This window comes from Salvelinus sp. IW2-2015, unplaced genomic scaffold, assembly GCF_002910315.2.
Source record: "Salvelinus sp. IW2-2015 unplaced genomic scaffold, ASM291031v2 Un_scaffold2049, whole genome shotgun sequence".
NCBI lineage: Eukaryota > Metazoa > Chordata > Actinopteri > Salmoniformes > Salmonidae > Salvelinus > Salvelinus sp. IW2-2015.
This window is the reverse complement of record NW_019943393.1, coordinates 28177-50615: the sequence shown is the minus strand read 5'-3', so window position 1 is coordinate 50615 and position 22439 is coordinate 28177. Positions and strand designations below refer to the sequence as shown.

Here is a 22439-nt window from a genome sequence, read left to right as displayed (position 1 = left end):
CGTCCCTGACAGCGCCCCTGGTCGCATGGCGTTAGGTTAAAGCTGAGATCTGCTATAGGTAACACAGCGCCCTGGTCGCATGGCGTTAGGTTAAAGCTGAGATCTGCTATAGGTAACACAGCGCCCCTGGTCGCATGGCGTTAGGTTAAAGCTGAGATCTGCTATAGGTAACACAGCCCCCTGGTCGCATGGCGTTAGGTTAAAGCTGAGATCTGCTATAGGTAACACAGCGCCCCTGGTCGCATGGCGTTAGGTTAAAGCTGAGATCTGCATAAGGTAACACAGCGCCCCTGGTCGCATGGCGTTGGTTAAAGCTGAGATCTGCTATAGGTAACACAGCGCCCCTGGTCGCATGGCGTTAGGTTAAAGCTGAGATCTGCTATAGGTAACACAGCGCCCCTGGTCGCATGGCGTTAGGTTAAAGCTGAGATCTGCTATAGGTAACACAGCGCCCCTGGTCGCATGGCGTTAGGTTAAAGCTGAGATCTGCTATAGGTAACACAGCGCCCCTGGTCGCATGGCGTTAGGTTAAAGCTGAGATCTGCTATAGGTAACACAGCGCCCCTGGTCGCATGGCTTAGGTTAAAGCTGAGATCTGCTATAGGTAACACAGCGCCCCTGGTCGCATGGCGTTTGGTTAAAGCGAGATCTGCTATAGGTACACCAGCGCCCCTGGTCGCATGGCGTTAGGTTAAAGCTGAGATCTGCTATAGGTAACACAGCGCCCCTGGTCGCATGGCGTTAGGTTAAAGCTGAGATCTGCTATAGGTAACACAGCGCCCTGTCGCATGGCGTTAGGTTAAAGCTGAGATCTGCTATAGGTAACACAGCCCCTGGTCGCATGGCGTTTGGTAAAGCTGAGATCTGCTATAGGTAACACAGCGCCCTGGTCGCATGGCGTTAGGTTAAAGCTGAGATCTGCTAAGGTAACACAGCGCCCCTGGTCGCATGGCGTTAGGTTAAAGCTGAATCTGCTATAGGTAACACAGCGCCCTGGTCGCATGGCGTTAGGTTAAAGCTGAGATCTGCTATAGGTAACACAGCGCCCCTGGTCGCATGGCGTTAGGTTAAAGCTGAGATCTGCTATAGGTAACACAACGCCCCTGGTCGCATGGCGTTAGGTTAAAGCTGATCTGCATAGGTAACACAGCGCCCTGGTCGCATGGCGTAGGTTAAAGCTGAGATCTGCTATAGGTAACACAGCGCCCCTGGTCGCATGGCGTTAGGTTTAAGCTGAGATCTGCTATAGGTAACACAGCGCCCCTGGTCGCATGGCGTTAGGTTAAAGCTGAGAACTGCTATAGGTAACACAGCGCCCCTGGTTCGCATGGCGTTATGGTTAAAGCTGAGATCTGCTATAGGTAACACAGCGCCGCTGTCGCATGGCGTTAGGTTAAAGCTGAGATCTGCTATAGGTAACACAGCGCCCCTGGTCGCATGGCGTTAGTTAAAGCTGAGATCTGCTATAGGTAACACAGCGCCCCTGGTCGCCCCGGGCTCATTTGAAAACATCATTTTTTATCAAACGGAGGAGATGAGCTTCCAGCATGTGATAAACAAAAATCATACTCTGCAGTTCTATTGAGCGTGCAATGATGTGCAATGATGTGCAATGAGTGCAATGATGTGCAATGATGTGCAATGATGTGCAATGATGTGCAACAATGTGCAACAATGTGCAACGATGTGCAATGATGTGCAATGATGTGCAACGATGTGCAACAATGTGCAACAATGTGCAACAATGTGCAATGATGTGCAATGATGTGCAATGATGTGCAACGATGTGCAACAATGTGCAACAATGTGCAATGATGTGCAACGATGTGCAACGATGTGCAACAATGTGCAATGATGTGCAACGATGTAACGATGTGCAACGATGTGAAATTAAGTGCAATGATGTAACGAATAAACGATGTGCAACGATGTGCAATGATGTAACGATGTGCAACAATGTGAAATGAAGTGCAATGATGTCAGAAAAAAAAACAGTTATTTAAAGTAGACCTAACGTACGTGGCAGTTTTACCGCAACAGATTCCAACTTTAAGATCTCTATTATGTGTATGTATATGTTGCATAACGTCCTAACTGACTTCCTAACTGACTTCCTAACTGACTTCCTAACAGACTTCTTAAGTGACTTCCTAACAGACTTCCTAAGTGACTTCCTAACAGACTTTCCTAAGTGACTTTCTAACAGACTTCCTAAGTGACTTTCAACTGACTTCCTAACAGACTTCCTAACAGACTTCCTAACTGACTTCCTAACTGACTTCCTAACTGACTCCTAACTGACTTCCTAAGTGACTTCCTAAGTGACTTCCTAAGTGACTTCCTAACTGACTTCTTAAGTGACTTCCTAACTGACTTCCTAACAGACTTCCTAACTGACTTCCTAACTGACTTTCTAAGTGACTCCTAACTGACTTCCTAACTGACTTCCTAACTGACTTCCTAAGTGACCAAGGTATTATTGCGTGTGTGTCTTCAGCCAGAGGACTTGGCGTGTGGTTCTGGGAGAACACAACCTGAACAGCATCGAGGGTAAGGAGCAGATCATGACCGTCAACAAAGTCTACATCCACAACTTGTGGAACTCCAACAACATCGCTGGAGGGTACGTCCTGTTTTAAAAGTTGAAAATTGATTGTTTAAAAATATATATTTTATTTTATTCTGAGACATTCACTGATAACAATTTGAGTATAATATGGATCAGTACCTCAAAAACGTGTACTAACCAATATGTCATTACTGTGACATATACGTTATGTCACCACAAGTGACATGCGGTAGAACTAATATATCAGCCAAGGTGACTACATTTTAACTACAATGGAAAATGGCACACTTTAAAAATATATATTCTAAGGAGACCATGATGTAGCTATATAAGCTCTTAAAAATATATTCTAGAGACACTGATACTATAAGCCTTAAAATATATATTCTAGGAGACCATATGTAGATATAAGCTTTATATATATTTAGGACCATATTAGCTATATAAGCCTTTAAATATATTTGAGACCAATAGCTATAAGCTCTTTAAAAATTGTTTGATGCTGTGTATGTTTATAATACAGTGACCCAAAAGCTATACTTAGCATTTAGTAGATATTCCACAATAATGTTTTTTTTTTTTTTTTTTTTTTTAAACCTTTATTTAACTAGGAAAGTAGTTAAGAAGAAATTCTTATTTACAATGACGGCCCTACCGGGGAACAGTGGGTTAACTGCCTTGTTCAGGGGCAGAACGACAGATTTATACCTTGTCAGCTCGAGGATTCGATCCAGCAACCTTTCGGTTATTGGCTGAACGCTCTGACCACTAGGCTACCTGCCGCTCTAACCACTACCTGCCTCTCTAACCACTAGACTATATTCCTAGGTTAACCCATGTTGGGTTAAAGTGCATAAGTACAGGAAGGCGCTGTGTTACCTATAGCAGATCTCAGCTTTAACCTAACGCCATGCGACCAGGGGCGCTGTGTTACCTATAGCAGATCTCAGCTTTAACCTAATGCCAAGCGACCTTGTCAAAAGGTTTCAGAGTTTCACTATAAAATCTAATGTCTTCCTTTGTCCAACCTGTCCACACAGTGAGCAGCAGTCATGACCCATCCTCTCCTGATCAGACTACCTCCACAGGTGTGGTAGTAGGAGCTGCCAGACTGGTACTGGAGAGAGATCTGAGGACAAGAGAGAAAGAGAGAGAGGTGAGAGGAGGATGTTAAAGATGAGAAGCAGAAGGGAGGAGAGAATTAGAACAAAAAATATTTACAAAAAAATATTTGACAAAAGTAGAAAAGTGTGTTTCATAGTATTAAACTATCAGGTGCAGCTACATCCTTGCCGGATCCCAGGTCCCATGGCCAACTCCTCTAGTACAGAGGATCTGGGTGAAGCACAGAAAGATCTGGGCGCAGGCTAATGTTGACACCCAGAATCAAATCAGCTAGGCTGTCACAGGAGACTTCACTGGTGGAACCAGCCTGTTTTACTGCACAGAATGGTGATCACAGGTTCCATCAGGCTACGAGAGACTATTTTTTTATTTATCCTTAATTTAACTAGGCAAGTCAGTTAAGAACAAATTCTTATTTTCAGTGATGGCCTACCGGGGAACAGTGGGTTAACTGCCTTGTTCAGGGGTAGAACAACAGATGTTCACCTTGTCAGCTCAGGGATTCGATCCAGCAACCTTTTGGTTACTGGCCCAACACTCTAACCACTAGGCTACCTGACGCCCCAAAGGAAAATGTTTTACCTGCCAGGGCCAGGAGTTGGGCTGGGCGACCTCGCCACCCACAACTCTTTCCTCAGCTCCATCTTCCAGGTATCTGGGCTGGGGAACCAGATTCTCAGACAGCACTGGGGACAGAGGCAATAAAGTTAGAGAGAGAAAAAAAGGAAAGAAAAGTGGTTAAAGACCGGGGAGCCACGGTGTCTTACAAAAAAACGGTTAAAGACCGGGGAGCCACAGTGTTTCACAAAAAAACGGTTAAAGACCAGGGAGCCACGGTGTCTTACCAAAAAAACAGTTAAAGACCAGGGAGCCACAGTGTTTCACAAAAAAACGGTTAAAGACCAGGGAGCCACAGTGTCTTACAAAAAAAACGGTTAAGCCAAGGGAGCACAGTGTTTCACAAAAAAACGGTTAAAGACCCAGGGAGCCACAGGTCTTACAAAAAAAACGGTTAAAGACCGGGAGCCACGTGTTTCACAAAAAACGGTTAAAGACCAGGGAGCCACGGTGTCTTACAAAAAAACGGTTAAGACCAGGGAGCCACAGTGTTTCACAAAAAACGGTTAAAGACCAGGGAGCCACAGTGTTTCAAAAAAATGGTTAAAGACCAGGGAGCCACAGTGTTTCACAAAAAACGGTTAAGACGGAGCCAGTGTTCAACAAAAAAACGGTTAAAGACCAGGGAGCCACAGTGTTTCACAAAAACGGTTAAAGACAGAGAGCCACCGTGTCTTAAAAAAAACGGGTAAAGACTAGGGAGCCACAGTGTCTTACAAAAAACAGTTAAAGACTGGGAGGCAAAGTATTCAGACCTCTTGACTTTTTCCACATTTTGTTACGTTACCAGCTTATTCTAAAATGGATTAAATAAATACAAATCTCTGTAATATACACACAAAACCCATACTGACAAAGCAAAATCAAGTTTTCAGAAATGTTTGCTAATGTTTAAAAAAAAACAGAAAACCGAGCCATGAGATCGAAGGAATAGTCAGTAGAGTTCTGAGACAGGATTGTGTCGAGGCACAAATCTGGAGAAGGGTACCAAAAACATTCTGCAGCATTGAAGGTCCCCAAGGCCACAGTGGCTTCTATCATTCTTAAATGGAAGAAGTTTGGAATCACCAAGACTCTCCCTAGAGCTGGCCGCCCGGCCAAACTGGTCAATCTGGGGAGAGGGCCTTAGTCAGGGAGGTGACCAAGAACCCAATGGTCACTCTGACAGAGTTCCTCTGTGGAGATGGGAGAACCTTCCAGAAGGACAACCATCTCTGCAGCACTCCACCACTCAGGCCTTTATGGTAGAGTGGCCAGACGGAAGCCACTCAGTAAAAGGCACATAACAGCCATTTGGAGTTTGACAAAAGGCACCTAAGACTCTCGGACCATGAGAAACAAGATTCTCTGGTCTGATGAAACATAATTGAACTCTTTGGCCTGAATGCCAAGCGTCACGTCTGGAGAAACCTGGCACCATCCTTACGGTGGAGCATGGTGGTGGCAGCATCATGCTGTGGGGAAGTCTTTCAGCAGCAGGGACTGGGAGACTAGTCAGGATCGAGGAGAAGATAAACGGAGCAAAGTATTGAGAGATCCTTGATGAAAACCTGCTCCAGAGCGCTCAGGACCTCAGACTGGGGCGAAGGTTCACCTTCGATGACCCTAAACACACAGCCAAGACAACGCAGGAGTGGCTTCGGGACAAGTCTCTGAATGTCCTTGAGTGGCCCAGCCTGAGCCGGGACTTGAACCCGATCGAACATCTCTGGAAAAACCTGAAATAGCTGTGTAGCAATGCTCCCTCAAACCGATAGAGCTTGAGAGGATCTGCAGAGAAGAATGGAGAAACTCCTTGTAGGTCATACCCAAGAAGACTCAATGCATAAATCGCTGCCAAGGTGCTTCAACAAAGTATTGAGTAAAGGGATTTTTTTTATTACATTTTTTTAATTAGCAAACATTTCTAAAAGGCGTTTTTGTTGTCATTATGGGTATTGTGTGTAGACTGATGAGGGGTGGGGAAACTATTTAATACATTTTAGAATAAAACTGTAAAATAATAAAATGTGAAAAAGTCAAGGGGTCTGAATACTTTCAGGGCACTGTATTTCTACTATTACATGAAAACAAATACACCCCCCCCCCCCACTTCACATCCTAAAGTGCCACGTACACAGAAATGCGGTTTTAGGCAGCACTGAAAAGGCGGGGCAGGCAGGGCTCATGATTGGAGTATTCATTGCATTGTGTAATGCAGTGTAGCCTAACTTGTTTTACACCATCCCAGCAGGGCAAAAGACTCGGGGCTGAGACAAAATCATTCGATGTCTGAAGCCCGTAGCCGCGCTCTGGTGACGTCAATGGTGGCTAGTTAATAAACTAGTCCTGAACATATCTTAAACTAAAGGCAATGTATTCGTTTACAAATAATCCCAAAGTTCTAGACCTCAGTTGAATCTGGTAGTGAATGACGTGGCTGTAGAGCAAGTTGAGGAGACTAAACTTCTTGGTGTCACCTTAGACTGTAAATTGTCACGGTCAAGGCATATTGATTCAATTGTTGTAAAGATGGGGAGCGGTCTGTCTGTGAYAAAGAGATGCTCAACTTTTTTTTTAACAACAAAGTTGATGAAACAAGTCCTGCAGGCTCTAGTTTTATCTAATCTTGACTAATGCCGGGTGATATTGTCAAGTGCTGCAAAGAAGGACCTAGGAAAGCTAATGTGACCMGTATGCATGTTTGTCTCAAAGTAGAGGTTGACTGAGGGACCTTACAGATAATTGTATGTGTGGGTTACAGAGATGAGGTAGTCATTCAAAAATCATATTARACACTATTATTGAACACAGAGTCCATGCAACTTATTATGTGACTTGTTTAGCACATATTTACTCCTGAACTTATTTAGGCGTTGCCATGACAAAGGGGTTGAATACTTATTGACTCAAGACATTTCAGCGTATCGTTTTTAATTCATTTGTAAAATTTTCTAAAATTCATAATTCCACTTTGACATTATGGTATAGGCCAGTGACCCAAACAAAAATCTAAATTTCATCTGTATTAAACAACACAACAAAATGTGGAAAAAGTCAAGGGGTGTGAATACTTTCTGAAGGCACTTTAGCATGAGGTTAGCTATAAAAATGCACATTTAGGTCTTTGCACCATGGCAACATGTGTAGAATTGTAGAAAGTTACTGTCCCCCCTCCCCCTCTCGCTCAGACCACTGGTCTCTCCCCTATTTGACCTAGTTAACCTAGTTAAGACATATGTTTTCTGTATGGTCTCTCCCCTATTTGACCTAGTTAACCTAGTTAAGCCATATGTAACCTAGTTAAGGCATATGTAAACTGTATGGTCTCTCCCCTATTTGACCTAGTTAACCTAGTTAAGCCATATGTAACCTAGTTAAGGCATTCTATACTTTAGTAGTTATTTATTATGCGTGTAAGGTCTGTAATGTCTATGTTAATGTTTTCAAATGTACTGTATTGTAAATTGTAAAGTATTTTAGTTTGTAATACTTTTTCTGTATGTGTCAGACCCCAGGAAGAATAGATGTGCCATTTGGCGTGGCTAATGGGGATCCTTCAAATCTAAATTACTCTATTAGTCTCAATCAGAGGGTGATAAATAGTCTGTATAGAGATGGTCATTTCTTCAAGGAGATAGAGTATAGAGATGGTCAGTTTTCTTAAGGAGATGAGTAGAGATGCATTTCTTAAGGAGATAGAGTACAGATTCATTTCAGGAGATAGAGTATAGAGATGGTCAGTTCTATAGGAGATAGAGAATAGCAGATGGTCAGTTCTTCAAGGAGATTAGAGAATAGAGATGGTTAGTTCTTTCAGAGATAGAATGAGTGGTCAGTTTTCAAGGAGATAGAGATAGAGATCAGAGGATAGATAAGAGATGGTCAGTTCTTCAAGGAGATAGAGTAAGAGATGGTCAGTTTCTTCAAGGAGATAGAGTATAGAGATGGTAGTTCTTCAAGGAGATAGAGTATAGAGATGGTCAGTTTCTTCAAGGAGATAGAGTATAGAGATGGTCAGTTCTTCAAGGAGATAGAGTATAGAGATGGTCAGTTCTTCAAGGAGATAGAGTATAGAGATGGTCAGTTTCTTCAAGGAGATAGAGTATAGAGATGGTCAGTCTTCAAGGAGATAGAGTATAGAGATGGTCAGTTCTTCAAGGAGATAGAGTATAGAGATGGTCATTTCTTCAGAGATAGAGTATAGAGATGGTCAGTTTTTCAAGGAGATAGAGTATAGAGATGGTATTCTTAAAGAGTAGAGTATAGAGATGGTCAGTTCTTCAAGGAGATAGAGTATAGAGATGGTCAGTTCTTCAAGGGAAGAGAATAGAGATGGTCAGTTCTTCAAGGAGATAGAGTATAGAGATGGTCAGTTCTTCAAGGAGATAGAGTAAGAGATGGTCAGTTCTTCAAGGAGAATAGAGTAAGAGATGGTTTCTTCAAGGAGATAGTATAGAGATGGTCAGTTCATAGGAGATAGAGTATAGAGATGGTCAGTTCTTCAAGGAGATAGAGTATAGAGATGTCAGTTCTTCAAGGAGATAGAGTATAGAGATGGTCAGTTCTTCAAGGAGATAGAGTATAGAGATGGTCAGATCTTACCAGGGCTGCGAGAGCGCTCAACAGGACGAACCTCAGCATGTTTCAATCTGTCAGTGTCAGTCTGTCCTGATGGAATATTCCTGTCCTGTTTTATACCCTCAGGAGGACTCAGAACACCCCACCTGATTCTATCTATGGTTACAACATTCAGGTAACTTTCCCAAATGCCACAGTTTTCCAAAATCCTGGTTGGAGGATTCCTGGAATCGGGAGAGAATAAGTTAGGAGGGAAAATCCACCCAGGATTTCTGGAAAACCTACCTGTCTGGTCTGGACTGGCTGGGGTTTAGGTGTTTGTACAACGTCAGGGTGGGGCAGGTAACCACCTGTGTTCTGTCCCACCATTATCTCACTGTCCAAAGTCTTTGCCTACCTCAACCTCACCTACACAGTACCTGGGTTAGGGTTAGCAGATCCAGCTGTATTACTGTACAGTACCTGGGTTAGGGTTAGCAGATCCAGCTGATTACTGTACAGTGGATTTTTCCAGGATCTTTGCCTCATCTTGTGCAATTATTGGAAATATTACTGTTTTAAAGGTGTTGGAGATAAATATAAAGTTTTTATGAAATGTTTGAAATACTCTGTACACTTCAAGAAAGGCTCCAATGTGGTTTATGTTCCAGATTGTAAGCCTCGGGTTTGTTTTTCATGTGGTATTTCTGTTTGCCTTTTGCTTATCTTGTACTGATAATACACGCTGCAGCAGTTGAAGGAGTGCAGGAGGAGGTCAGGTGGGGTGTCCTGCTCCCGAGGGTATAAAAGGGACAGGAATATTCCATCAGGAAAGACTGACACTAACAGACTGAAAACATGCTGAGGTTCGTCCTGTTGAGCGCTCTCAGCCCTGGGTAAGATCTGAACTTCTTCAGACACTCTCTCTGTCTGCCTTTTTACCCCCCCCGTTCACTCTCACTCACTTTTCTTATTCAGACTCTCTTCCTCCTCTCCATTTTCCCAATTTTCCTTTGTCTCTTCTGTCTCTTTGAGTACGTACAGCATCCAGAAGAAATCTACTTTTAGCTATATGTTTTCCCCCCCCTGGTAACCTCCTGCAGTGCTGTCTGTGGATCTGGAGCCACAGCCCAGAATTGGACTGGAAGATGTTCCTGACCAGAGAGTTGTTGGTGGTGAGGTCGCCCAGCCCAACTCCTGGCCCTGGCAGGTAAAACACTAGCCTGATCCCAGGACTGTACTATATGTGCTTAAGCCAACTCTTCGATACTCCACTGACATAGGAGTTGGCTATGATACACACAGATCTGGGACCAGGCAAAAAAATATATAWTACTGTTGAGACATGTTACTTGAATTAAACTTTGAGCACRAGACCTAGGTGGAAAATATTTATTTTTTGTAGTATTTTTGAAAATACTAACTTACAAATACTCAAGGTCGTTGAACATACACTGAGTATACAAAACATTAAGAACACCTTCCTAATATTGAGTTGCACCCCCTTTTGCTCTCAGAACAGCCTCAATTCATCGGGGCGTGGAATCTTCAAGGTGTCTTAAGTGTTCCACAGGGAAGCTGGCCGTGTTGGCTGAGCCACTTGGGAGGCCTTGTCTTCTCATCTTTAAAATCCTCCTTTCACCTCTCCTCTCACCTCTCTCTCTCTTTCTCTCTTGTCCTCAGATATCTCTCCAGTACCAGTCTGGCAGCTCCTACTACCACACCTGTGGAGGTAGTCTGATCAGGATTGGATGGGTCATGACTGCTGCTCACTGTGTGAACAGGTTGGACAAAGGAAGACATTATWMAATAACTACATTTTTCCAAGAGTTAACGTTACACAAATAAATAATACACAGATACAAATACATTATACAAGATAAATAGCAAGTTTTGGAATTTTGATTGAAATGCCATTTATAGGATATGGAAGTAACTTCCTAAGTGACCAAGGTATTATTGCTTACGTGTGTGTGCAGCCAGAGGACGTGGCGTGTGGTTCTGGGAGACCACATCCTGAACATCAACGAGGGTACGGAGCAGATCATGACCGTCAACAAAGTCTACATCCACAACTTGTGGAACTCCAACAGCGTTGCTGCAGGGGAATTCATTTGTAATCCATTTTCTATTTTTGTTTAAAGAAGTTTAAATTGCGTCAATAATTGGTTTGAATTTAGCTACACTAGTTAAATGTCTCTATTTTTGACAGATTCTAAGGATACCATTTTATTAGACCTTAAAAATAAGTGTTCTGTAGTATGTTTATAATAACAATTACCTGGACAATGATCCTAGTATTAAGTAGATGTGTTCGGGTTGAAGCACCAAAGAACAGCAGAAGGTTATTAGGGAGTATGTAAGAAAGATTTATGACTTGAGGTGAAAATGAAGCCTCCTGGACATGTGTCTGTCCTCAGATTGACATTGTGTCCTTACCCTCAGATATGACATTGTGTTCCTTTAACCCTCAGATATGACATTGTTCCTTTAACCCTCAGATATGACATTGTGTTCCTTTAACCCTCAGATATGACATGTGTTCCTTTAACCCTCAGATATGACATTGTGTCCTCTACCCTCAGATATGACATTGTGTTCTTAACCTCAGATATGACATTGTGTTCCTTACCCTCAGATATGACATTGTGTTCCTTTAACCCTCAGATATGACATTGTGTTCCTTTAACCCTCAGATATGACATTGTGTTCCTTAACCCTCTGATATGACATTGTGTTCCTTTAACCCTCAGATATGACATTGTGTTCCTTTAACCCTCAGATATGACATTGTGTTCCTTAACCCTCAGATATGACATTGTGTTCCTTAACCTCAGATATGACATTGTGTTCTTTAACCCTCAGATAAAACATTGTGTTCCTCTAACCCTCAGATATGACATTGTGTTCCTTTAACCCTCAGATATGACATTGTGTTCCTTAACCCTCAGATATGACATTGTGTTCCTCTAACCTCAGATTGACATTGTGTTCCTTTAACCCTCAGATATGACATTGTGTTCCTTTAACCCTCAGATATGACATTGTGTTCCTCTAACCCTCAGATATGACATTGGTTCCTTTAACCCTCAGATATGACATTGTGTTCCTTTACCCTCAGATATGACATTGTGACTCTACGCTCAGATATGACATGGTTCTTTAACCCTCAGATATGACATTGTGTTCCTTTAACCCTCAGATTGACATTGTGTTCCTTAACCCTCAGATATGACATTGCTCTGCTGCGTCTGGACACCGAGGCTTCCCTGAACTCTGTCGTCCAGCTGGCTGCTCTTCCTCCCTCTGCCAGATCCTGCCCAACAACAACCCTTGCTACATCACCGGATGGGAAGCACCTCAGTGAGTTGCATAAGTAGCTAACAGTAACTGAACTTGTAAATATTTTGGGTAAATTTTGTACATTTATATTTGTGTCTAGTTTCTAGTTTTTTTTCTAGAAGTTGATCTAGCCATATGATTCCCATCCTGTATCTCCTCTAACGTGTCCCCTGTCCTTCCTATAGCCGGCGGTCCTCTGTCCACAGCCTGAAGCAGGCTTGGCTACCCAGCGTTGACCACCAGACCTGCTCCAGCTCTGGCTGGTGGGGATCTACCGTCAAGACCACCATGGTCTGTGCCGGTGGCGGAGCCAACTCTGGTTGCAACGTAAGACCAGTCTAATGGAATAATTGGGTTAAATATTGCAGTCAATTGGGGTGGGGGGAGGTGTTCCAGGGTTTGAACCTGCAACCCTGTCTCTCTTGTTCCAACATCTTACCAATTCTCTTAGTGGTCTACTGCTGAGGACTACAACATGTTTTTGAATGAATCAATGTAGTTTTAATTTCTTTATAATTTAAATGATGTCATTGCTTACATATTTAGAACTGAAAAAACAAATCATTGATGTGTTTGTAGTATCTTGCCCTGGTCTCAGTCCTGATGAAGCTCTCTCTCTCTCTCCATCATTGTAGGGAGACTCTGGTGCCCCCTGAACTGCCAGGTCAACGGTCAGTACTATGTCCACGGTATTGCCAGCTTCGTTTCCAGTGCCGGATGCAATGCTACCCTACAAGCCCACCGTCTTCACCCGTGTGTCTGCTTACATCAGCTGGATGAACGGGGTACGTCCTGTATAGCTAGGAACAGGAGAAGAACGTGACTTTATTTCTCTCCAAGCTTGTCTATGACATGTTATGCACATTTTAATTTGTCAAATTGCTGTCCGTCTCAGTAACAATATTGACTGTTTTTGGGCAAATGTCGAAATGCCGTCTAATTAATTTTCTGTCCTTTCCCTACAGATCATGGGTTGAAAGGGAACATTGTCATCGAGCACAACCCAGCTCAATTTTGTTTACATTCTGCTCTTAAGTTAAATAAATGTAAAATTTGCAGTAAACCTTTTTCTTGTCTATGTGTATCAAGTCAAATCTATCTCAATGTTTTTCTCCACTTTAAGATATCATATGTAAATTGATCAGATCCGTGATAGGGTTAAACATGTTCTTAGTAAATTTCCCTTGGCAGTACCAATGATTTATATATACACTAGATGACTTATAGGGGGCTCTGTTTTGAAGCCACCGTGCCTCCATCTTGATACTCCCCCACCAGTGTAGAATAGTTAGGAAGATATGAAATGCATTTATTAATGTCTACATTTGTTTTTGCCTCATTCATTTTTTACAGACACATGAATACATACTTTTTAATTGTATTATGTCCCCACTACAACCAACAACATCTCAATACATTTAATTTGGTCCTTGAAACATTTAATTGAAATACTGTAGATTTCAAATCAAATTGTATTGGTCACATACACATGGTTAGCAGATATTAGTTCGAGTGTAGCGAAAGGCTTGTGCTTCTTTCTGACCTAACAGTAATATCTAACAAGTAATCTAACAATTTCACAACAAACACCTTTTACACACAGTGTAAAGGAATGAATAAAATATGTACATATAAATATATGGATGAGCGATGGCCGAACGGCATAGGCAAGATGCAGTAGATGGTATAGAGTACAGTATATACATAGAGATGAGTAATGTAGGGTGTAAAACATTATATAAAGTGGCATTGTTTAAAGTGACTAGTGATACATTTATTACATACCCTTTTTTATATTAAAGTGGCTAGAGATTTGAGTCGGGTGTGTTGTCCTTGATCTTTTTGGCCTTCCTGTGAATCGTGTGGTGTAGGTGTCCTGGAGGGCAGTAGTTTGCCCCCGGGGAGACATTGTGCAGACCTCACTACCCTCTGAGAGCCTTACGGTTATGGGCGAGCAGTTGCCGTACCAGGCAGTGACACAGCCCGACAGGATGCTCTCGATTGTGCATCTGTGTTTTTGTGACAAGCCAAATTCTTCAGCCTCCTGAGTTGAAGAGGCACTGTTGCACCTTCTTCACCACGCTGTCTTGTGTGGTGGACATTTCAGTTTGCCGTGATGTACGCCGAGGAACTTAACACTTCACCTCCACTACTGTCCCTCGATGTATAGGGGGTGCTCCCTCTGCTGTTTCCTGAAGTCCACGATCATCCTTTGTTTTGTTGACGTTGAGTGTGAGGTTATTTCCTGACACCACACTCGAGGGCCTCACCTCATCCCTTAGTCGTCTCGTTGTTGTGAATCAAGCCTACCACTGTAGTGTCGTCTGCAAACTTGATGATTGAGTTGGAGGCTGCATGGCCACACAGTCATGGTGAACAAGGAGTACAGGAGAGGGCTGAGAACGCACCCTTGTGGGCCCAGTGTTGAAGATCAGCGGGGTGGAGATGTGTTTCCTACCCTCACACTGGGGGCGTCCGTCAGAGAAGTCCAGGGCGGGGTCGAGTTTGGAGGGTACTTGGTGTTAAATGCTGAGCTGTAGTCGATGAACAGCATTCTACATAGGTATTCCTCTTGTCCAGATGGGTTAGGGCAGTGTGCAGTGTTGGATTGCGATTGCGTCGTCTGTGGACTTATTGGGGCGGTAAGCAAATTGGAGTGGTCAAGGGTGTCAGGTAGGGTGGAGGTGATATGATCCTTGACTGTCTCTCAAAACACTTCATGATGACGGAAGTGAGTGCTACGAGGCGATAGTCGTTAGCTCAGTTACCTTAGCTTTATGTTGGAACAGGAACAAGGTGGCCTCTTGAAGCATGTGGGAACACAGATGGGATAGGATTGATTGAATATGTCCGTAAACACACCAGCCAGCTGGTCTGCGCATGCTCTGAGGAGCGAATTCCATTCATTCCTATGGAGGACTGCTCCTACTGGGAGTACCAACATGGTGGCTTCAAAGCCTCTCACTGACTAATAACTAGCATCAGCAGTCCAGAGTTTATTACAGTATACAAATTCGGCAGTACATGCATACATATACAAAAGTATGTGGACACCCGTTCAAATTAGTGGATTCGGCTATTTCAGCCAGACCTGTTTATGAGGGTGTATAAAATCGAGCCACACAGCCATGCAATCTTCATAGATTAACATTGGCAGTAGAATGGCCTTACCGAAGTGCTCAGTTACTTTCCACGTGCACTGTCATAGGATGACACCTTTCCAACAAGTCAGTTAGTCAAATTTCTGCTCTGCTAGAGCTGCCCCGGTCAACTGTAATTGCTGTTATCGTGAAGTGGAAACATAGAGGAGCAACAACGGCTCAGCCGCGAAGTGGTAGGCCACACAAGCTCACAGAATGGGACTATCCAGTACTGAAGTGTGTCGGGCGTAAAAATTGTCTGTCCTCGGTTGCAACACTCACTACCGAGTAACAAACTGCCTCTGGAAGCAACATCAGCACCAAAACTGTTCGTCGGGAGCTTCATTAAATGGGCTTCCACAAGCCTAAGATGTCAAGCGTCAGCTGGAGTGATGTAAAGCTCGCCGCCATTGAACTCTGGAGCAGTGGTAACGGGTTCTCTGGAGCGATGAATAACACTTCACCATCTGACAGTCTGACGGACAAATCTAGGTTTGGCGAATGCCAGGAGAACGCTACCTGCCCGAATGCATTGTGCCAAATGTAAAGTTTGGTGGAGGAGGAATAATGGTCTTGGGCTGTTTTTCGTGGTTCGGGCCCATTAGTTCCAGTGAAGGGAAATCTTAACTCAACAGCATACAATGACATTCTAGACGATTCTCTGCTTCCAACTTTGTGGCAACAGTTTGAGGAAGGCCCTTTCCTGTTTCAGCATGACAATGCCCCCGTGCACAAAGTGAGGTCCATACAGAAATGGTTTATCTTGATTGGTGTGGAAGAACTTGACTGGCCTGCACTGAGCCCTGACCTCAATCCCATCGAACACCTTTGGAATGAATTGGAATGCCAGGCCTAAACGCCCAACATCAGTGCCCGAGCTCACTAATGCTCTTGTGACTGAATGGAAGCAAGTAGAATAATGGTGTCTCATCCCTCTAACAGAGTTTCAGACACTTGTAGAATCTATGCCAAGGCGCATTTATACTGTTCTGGCGGCTCGTGATGGCCCAACGACATATTAGGACACTTTATGTTGGAACTGGAAGTGTGGTGCCAGAACAACAACCTCTCCCTCAATGTGAGCAAGACAAAGGAGCTGACTACAGGAAAAGCTGGGCCGAACAAGCCCCCATTAACATTGACAGGGCTGTAGTGGAGCGGGTCGAGAGTTTCAAGTTCCTTTGTGTCCACATCACCAACGAACTATCATGGTCCAAACACACCAAGACAGTCGTGAAGAGTGCACGACAACACCTTTTCCCCTTCAGGAGACTGAAAAGATTTGGCATGGGCCCCCAGATCTTCAAAAGGTTCTACAGCTGCACCATCGAGAGCATCCTGACCGGTTGCATCACCGCCTGGTATGGCAACTGCTCGGCATCTGACCGTATGGCGCTACAGAGGGTAGTGCGTACGGCCCAGTACATCACTGGGGCCAAGCTTCCTGCCATCCATGGCCTATATAAAAGGCGGTGTCAGAGGAAAGCCCATAAAATTATCAGAAACTCTAGTCATAGACTGTTTTCTCTGCTACCTCTGCACAACATATCACCGGGGGAAACTACCTGCCTCCAGGACACCTACACCACCAGATTTCACAGGAACGCCAAAAAGATCATCAAGGACAACAGCCACCCGACTCAAATCTCTAGCCACTTAATAATAAAAAAGTGGATGTAATAAATGTATCACTAGTCACTTTAAACAATGCCACTTTATATAATGTTTACATACCCTACATTACTCATCTCATATGTAATATACTATACTCTATACCATCTACTGCATCTTGCCTATGCCGTTCGGCATCGCTCATCCATATATTTATATGTACATATTCTTATTCATTCCTTTACACTTGTGTGTATTAGGTAGTTGTTTTGAAATTGTTAGATTACTTGTTAGATATTACTGCACGGTTGGACAAGAAGCACAAGCCTTTCGCTACACTCGCACTAACATCTGCTAACCATGTGGTATGTGACAATTTGATTTGATTTGATTTGAAATCTACAGTATTTCAATTAAATGTTTCAAGGACAACACTAAATGGATTGAAGTTTTTGTTGTTGTAGTGGGGACATAATACATTTAAAAGTATGTATTCATGTGTCTGTATAAAATGAAAAGAGGCAAAAACAATGTAGACCTTAATAAATGCATTTCTATATCTTCCTAACTATTTCTTACACTGGTGGGGAGAGTCAAGTGGAGGCACGGTGGCTTCAAAAACAGAGCCCCTAATAAGTCATCTAGTGTTATATATAAATCATTGGTACTGCAAAGGGAAATTTACTAAGAACATGTTTAACCCTCACGGATCTGATCAATTTACATATGATATCTTAAAGTGGAGAAAAACATTGAGATAGATTTGACTTGATACACATAGACAAGACAAAAGGTTTACTGCAAATATTTACATTTATTTAACTTTACGAGCAGAATGTGAACCAAATTGAGCTGGGTTGTGCTCGATGACCCATGTTCCCTTTCAACCCATGATCTGTAGAGGAAAGGACACAACATTAATTAGACCGGCATTTCCACATTTGCCCAAAATACAGTCAATATTGTTACTGAGACGGACACCAATTTGCCAAATTAAAATGGCATAACAATGTCATAGACAAGCTTGGAGAGAAATAAAGTCACGTTCTTCTTCTGTTTCCTAGCTATACAGGACGTACCCCGTTCATCCAGCTGATGTAAGCAGAAACACGGGTGAAGACGGTGGGCTTGCGGGTAGCATTGCATCCGGCACTGGAAACGAAGCTGGCAATACCGTGGACATAGTACTGACCGTTGACCTGGCAGTTCAGGGGGCCACCAGAGTCTCCCTACAATGATGGAGAGAGAGAGAGAGCTTCATCAGGACTGAGACCAGGGCAAGATACTTACAACACATCAATGATTTTGTTTTTTCAGTTCTAAATATGTAAGCAAGACATCATTTAAATTATAAAGAAATATAAACTACATTGTATTCATTCAAAAACATGTTGTTAGTCCTCAGCAGTAGACCACTAAGAGAATTGGTAAGATGTTGGAACAAGAGAGACAGGTTGCAGGTTCAAACCCTGGAAACAACCTCCCCCCACCCCAATTGACTGCAATATTTAACCCAATTATTCCATTAGACTGGTCTTACGTTGCAACCAGCGTTGGCTCTCGCCACCGGCACAGACCATGGTGGTCTTGATGGTAGATCCCACCAGCCTGAGCTAGAGCAGGTCTGGTGGTCAACGCTGGGTAGCCAAGCCTGCTTCAGGCTGTTGGACAGAGGACGCCGGCTATAGGAAGGACAGGGACACGTTAGAGGAGATAACAGGGTGGGAATCATATGGCTAGATCAACTTCTAGAAAAAAAAACTAGAAACTAGACACAAATATAAATGTACAGATATTTACCCAAAAACATTTACAAGTTCAGTTACTGTTAGCTACTTATGCAACTCACTGGAGGTGCGTCCCCATCCGGTGATGTAGCAAGGGTTGTTGTGGGCAGGATCTGGCCAGACGGAGGAAGAGCAGCCAGCTGGACAGCAGAGTTCAGGGAAGCCTCGGTGTCCAGACGCAGAGAGCAATGTCATATCTGAGGGTTAGAGGAACACAATGTCATATCTGAGGTTAGAGGAACACAATGTCATATCTGAGGTTAGAGGAACACAATGTCATATCTGAGGTTAGAGGAACACAATGTCATATCTGAGGGTTAAAGGAACACAATGTCATATCTGAGGGTTAGAGAACACAATGTCATATCTGAGGGTTAGAGGAACACAATGTCATATCTGGGGTTAGAGGAACACAATGTCATAATCTGAGGGTTAAGAACACAATGTCATATCTGAGGGTTAAGAGAAACACAATGTCATATCTGAGGGACAGAAACACATGTCCAGGAGGCTTCATTTCACCTCAAGTCATAAATCTTTCTTACATACTCCCTCCTAACCTTCTTCCTGTTCTTTGGTGCTTCAACCAAAACACATCTACTTAATACTAGGATCATTCTCCAGGTAATTGTTATTATAAACATACTACAGAACACTTATTTTAAGATCTAATAAAATAGTATCATTAGAATCTGTCAAAAATAGAGACATTTAACTAGTGTAGCTAAATTCAAACCATTTATTGACTCAATTTGAACTTCTTTAAACAAAGATAAAAAATGGATTACAAATTAATTGCGTACCCTGCAGCAACGCTGTTGGAGTTCCACAAGTTGTGGACGTAGACTTTGTTGACGGTCATGATCTGCTCCTTACCCTCGATGCTGTTCAGGTTGTGCTCTCCCAGAACCACACGCCACGTCCTCTGGCTGCCACACACGTAAGCAATAATACATTGGTCACTTAGGAAGTTACTTCCATATCCTATAAATGCATTTGAATCAAAATTCCAAAACTTGCTATTTATCTTGTATAATGTTTTTGTATCTGTGTATTATTTATTTGTGTAACGTTAACTCTTGGAAAATTTTTGTTTCTATTTAAATGTCTTCTTTGTCCAACCTGTCCACACAGTGAGCAGCAGTCATGACCATCCTCTCCTGATCAGACTACCTCCACAGGTGTGGTAGTAGGAGCTGCCAGACTTGTACTGGAGAGATATCTGAGGACAAGAGAGAGAGAGGTGAGAGGAGGATTTTAAAGATGAGAAGACAAGGCCTCCCAAGTGGCGCAGCGGTCTAAGGCATTGCATCGCAGTGATTGAGGCGTCACTACAGACCCGGGTTCGATCCCGGGCTGTGTTGCAGCCCGCCGCGGACGGGAGACCCATGAGGCGGCGAACAATTGGGCCCAGCGTCGTCCAGGTTAGGGAAGGGTTTGGCCAGGGGGGATTTATTTGGCTCATGCGCTCTAGCGACTCCTTGTGGGGCTTGGCTCCTGCAGGATGACTCGGTCGTCCAGTTGAACGGTGTTTCCTCCGACACATTGGTGCGGCTGGTTTCCGGGTTAAGCGGGCTGGGTGTACAAAAAATAACTACTAATAATAAAGAATAAAATGAATAGACATCCACAATCTCCTATACTATTCCAATCTATCTGACCGTCATATTGGATCTACACAATGCATTTCTATCTGAACGTTCTGTAAATGTCCATTGCCCTAGGTGGGAACACCTACACCACCCGATGTCACAGGAAGAACAAAAAAGATCATCAAGGACAACAACCACCCGAGCCACTGCCTGTTCACCCACTTCATCCAGAAGGAGAGGTCAGTACAAACTACCTTCAAATATAATTGGGTTTTCTGAGAGGTATTCAAAATAGTTTAAAATATTATTTGTTTTTCTGAGACCTGTATTTGAATATCAAATGCAATCAAACAATTGCTTTTTAGTTTAAACTGTATATAAAGTACACTGAGTGTACAAAACATTAGGAACACCTGCTGTGGGAAGCATTGGAGGTCAACATGGCCAGCTTCCCTGTGGAACACTTAAGACACCTTGAAGATTCCACGCCCCGACGAATTGAGGCTGTTCTGAGAGCAAAAGGGGGTGCAACTCAATATTAGGAAGGTGTCTTAATGTTTTGTATACTCAGTGTATATCCAACGACCTTGAGAATTTTGTAAGTTAGTAATTTCAAAAATACTAGAAAAACAATATTTTCCACCTAGGTCTAGTGCTCAAAGTTTAATTCAAGTAAATGTCTCAACAGTATTATATATTTTTTTTGCCTGGTCCCAGATCTGTGTGTATCATAGCCAACTCCTATGTCAGTGGAGTATCGAAGAGTTGGCCTTAAGCACATATAGTACAGTCCTGGGATCAGGCTAGTGTTTTACCTGCCAGGCCAGGAGTTGGGCTGGGCGACCTCACCACCAACAACTCTCTGGTCAGGAACATCTTCCAAGTATCTGGCTGTGGCCCCAGATCCACAGACAGCACTGCAGGAGGTTACCAGGGGGAGGAAAACATATAGCTAAAAGTAGATTTCTTTGGATGCTGTACGTACTCAAAGACAGAGAGAGAAAGAGACACAGGATATTGAGAAAATGGAGAGGGAGGAAGAGAGTCTGAATAAGAAGAGTGAGTGAGAGTGAACAGGGGGGTAAAAAGGCAGACAGAGAGAGTGTCTGGAAGAAGTCCAGATCTTACCCAGGGCTGAAGAGCGCTCAACAGACGAACCTCAGCATGTTTTTCAGTCTGTTAGTGTCAGCTTTCCTGATGGAATAATTCCTGTCCCTGTTTTATACCCTCGGGAGGCAGGACTCCCAACTGACCTCCTCCTGTCTGGTTTGTCTCGACCAGGGTGTAAGGGTGCGTCCCAAATCACACCCTATTCTGTGCACTAAAGTGGGAATCAAATGTAATTTGGAAGTAGGTGTAGTGTATTTTCAGATTGGCAACACAGCGTGTAAAATGGAACTGCTGCAGATGTTATTATCAGCACAAGATAAGCAAAAGGCAAACAGAAATACCCACATGAAAAACAAACCCGAGGGGCTTACAATCTGGTCAATAAACCACATTGGAGCATTTCTTGAAGTGTACAGAGTATTTCAAACATTTCATAAAAACTTATATTTTATCTCAACACTTTAAAACAGTAAAATTTCCAATAATTACATAAGATAAGGCAATGATCCGGAAAAATCCACTGTACAGTAATACAGCTGGATCTGCTAAACCTAACCCAGGTACTGTACAGTAATACAGCTGGATCTGCTAACCCTACCCCAGGTACTGTACAGTAATACAGCTGGATCTGCTAACCTAACCCAGGATACTGTAAGTAATACAGCTGGATCTGCTAACCCTAACCAGGTACTGTACAGTAATACAGCTGGATCTGCTAACCCTACCCCAGGTACTGTAACAGTAATACAGCTGGACTGCTAACCCTAACCCAGGTACAGTACAGTAATACAGCTGGATCTGCTAACCCTAACCCAGGTACTGTACAGTAATACAGCTGGATCTGTAACCCTAACCCAGGTACTGTACAGTAATACAGCTGGATCTGCTAACCCTACCCCAGGTACTGTACAGTAATACAAGCTGCATCTGCGAACCTACCCCAGGTGCTGTATGTGAGGTGAGGCGAGGCGAGGCCAAAGACTTGGACAGTGAGATAATGGTGGGA

General features: G+C 43.2%; 1 protein-coding gene, 1 long non-coding RNA gene and 2 pseudogenes across 2 annotated transcripts in view; 2 read left to right on the top strand and 2 right to left on the bottom strand.

Annotated features, from left to right (window-relative positions):
- The window catches only part of LOC112072806 (elastase-1-like), a 25530-nt gene extending 5253 nt beyond the window's left edge, over positions 1–20277 (bottom strand). The window contains 4 exon segments of the mRNA XM_070439941.1: positions 19535–19660; positions 19854–19881; positions 19884–19953; positions 20071–20277. Coding sequence (XP_070296042.1) covers positions 19535–19660; positions 19854–19881; positions 19884–19953; positions 20071–20277 — 431 coding nt within the window.
- On the top strand, positions 9945–12218 carry LOC139024941 (elastase-1-like; annotated as a pseudogene).
- LOC112072808 (uncharacterized) lies at positions 12359–13256 on the top strand. The gene is made up of 3 exons (XR_002894393.2): positions 12359–12520; positions 12829–12978; positions 13159–13256. It is a non-coding gene; the product is annotated as an uncharacterized lncRNA (long non-coding RNA).
- On the bottom strand, positions 17725–18676 carry LOC139024940 (elastase-1-like; annotated as a pseudogene).
- Positions 20278–22439: the final 2162 nt, after the last annotated feature.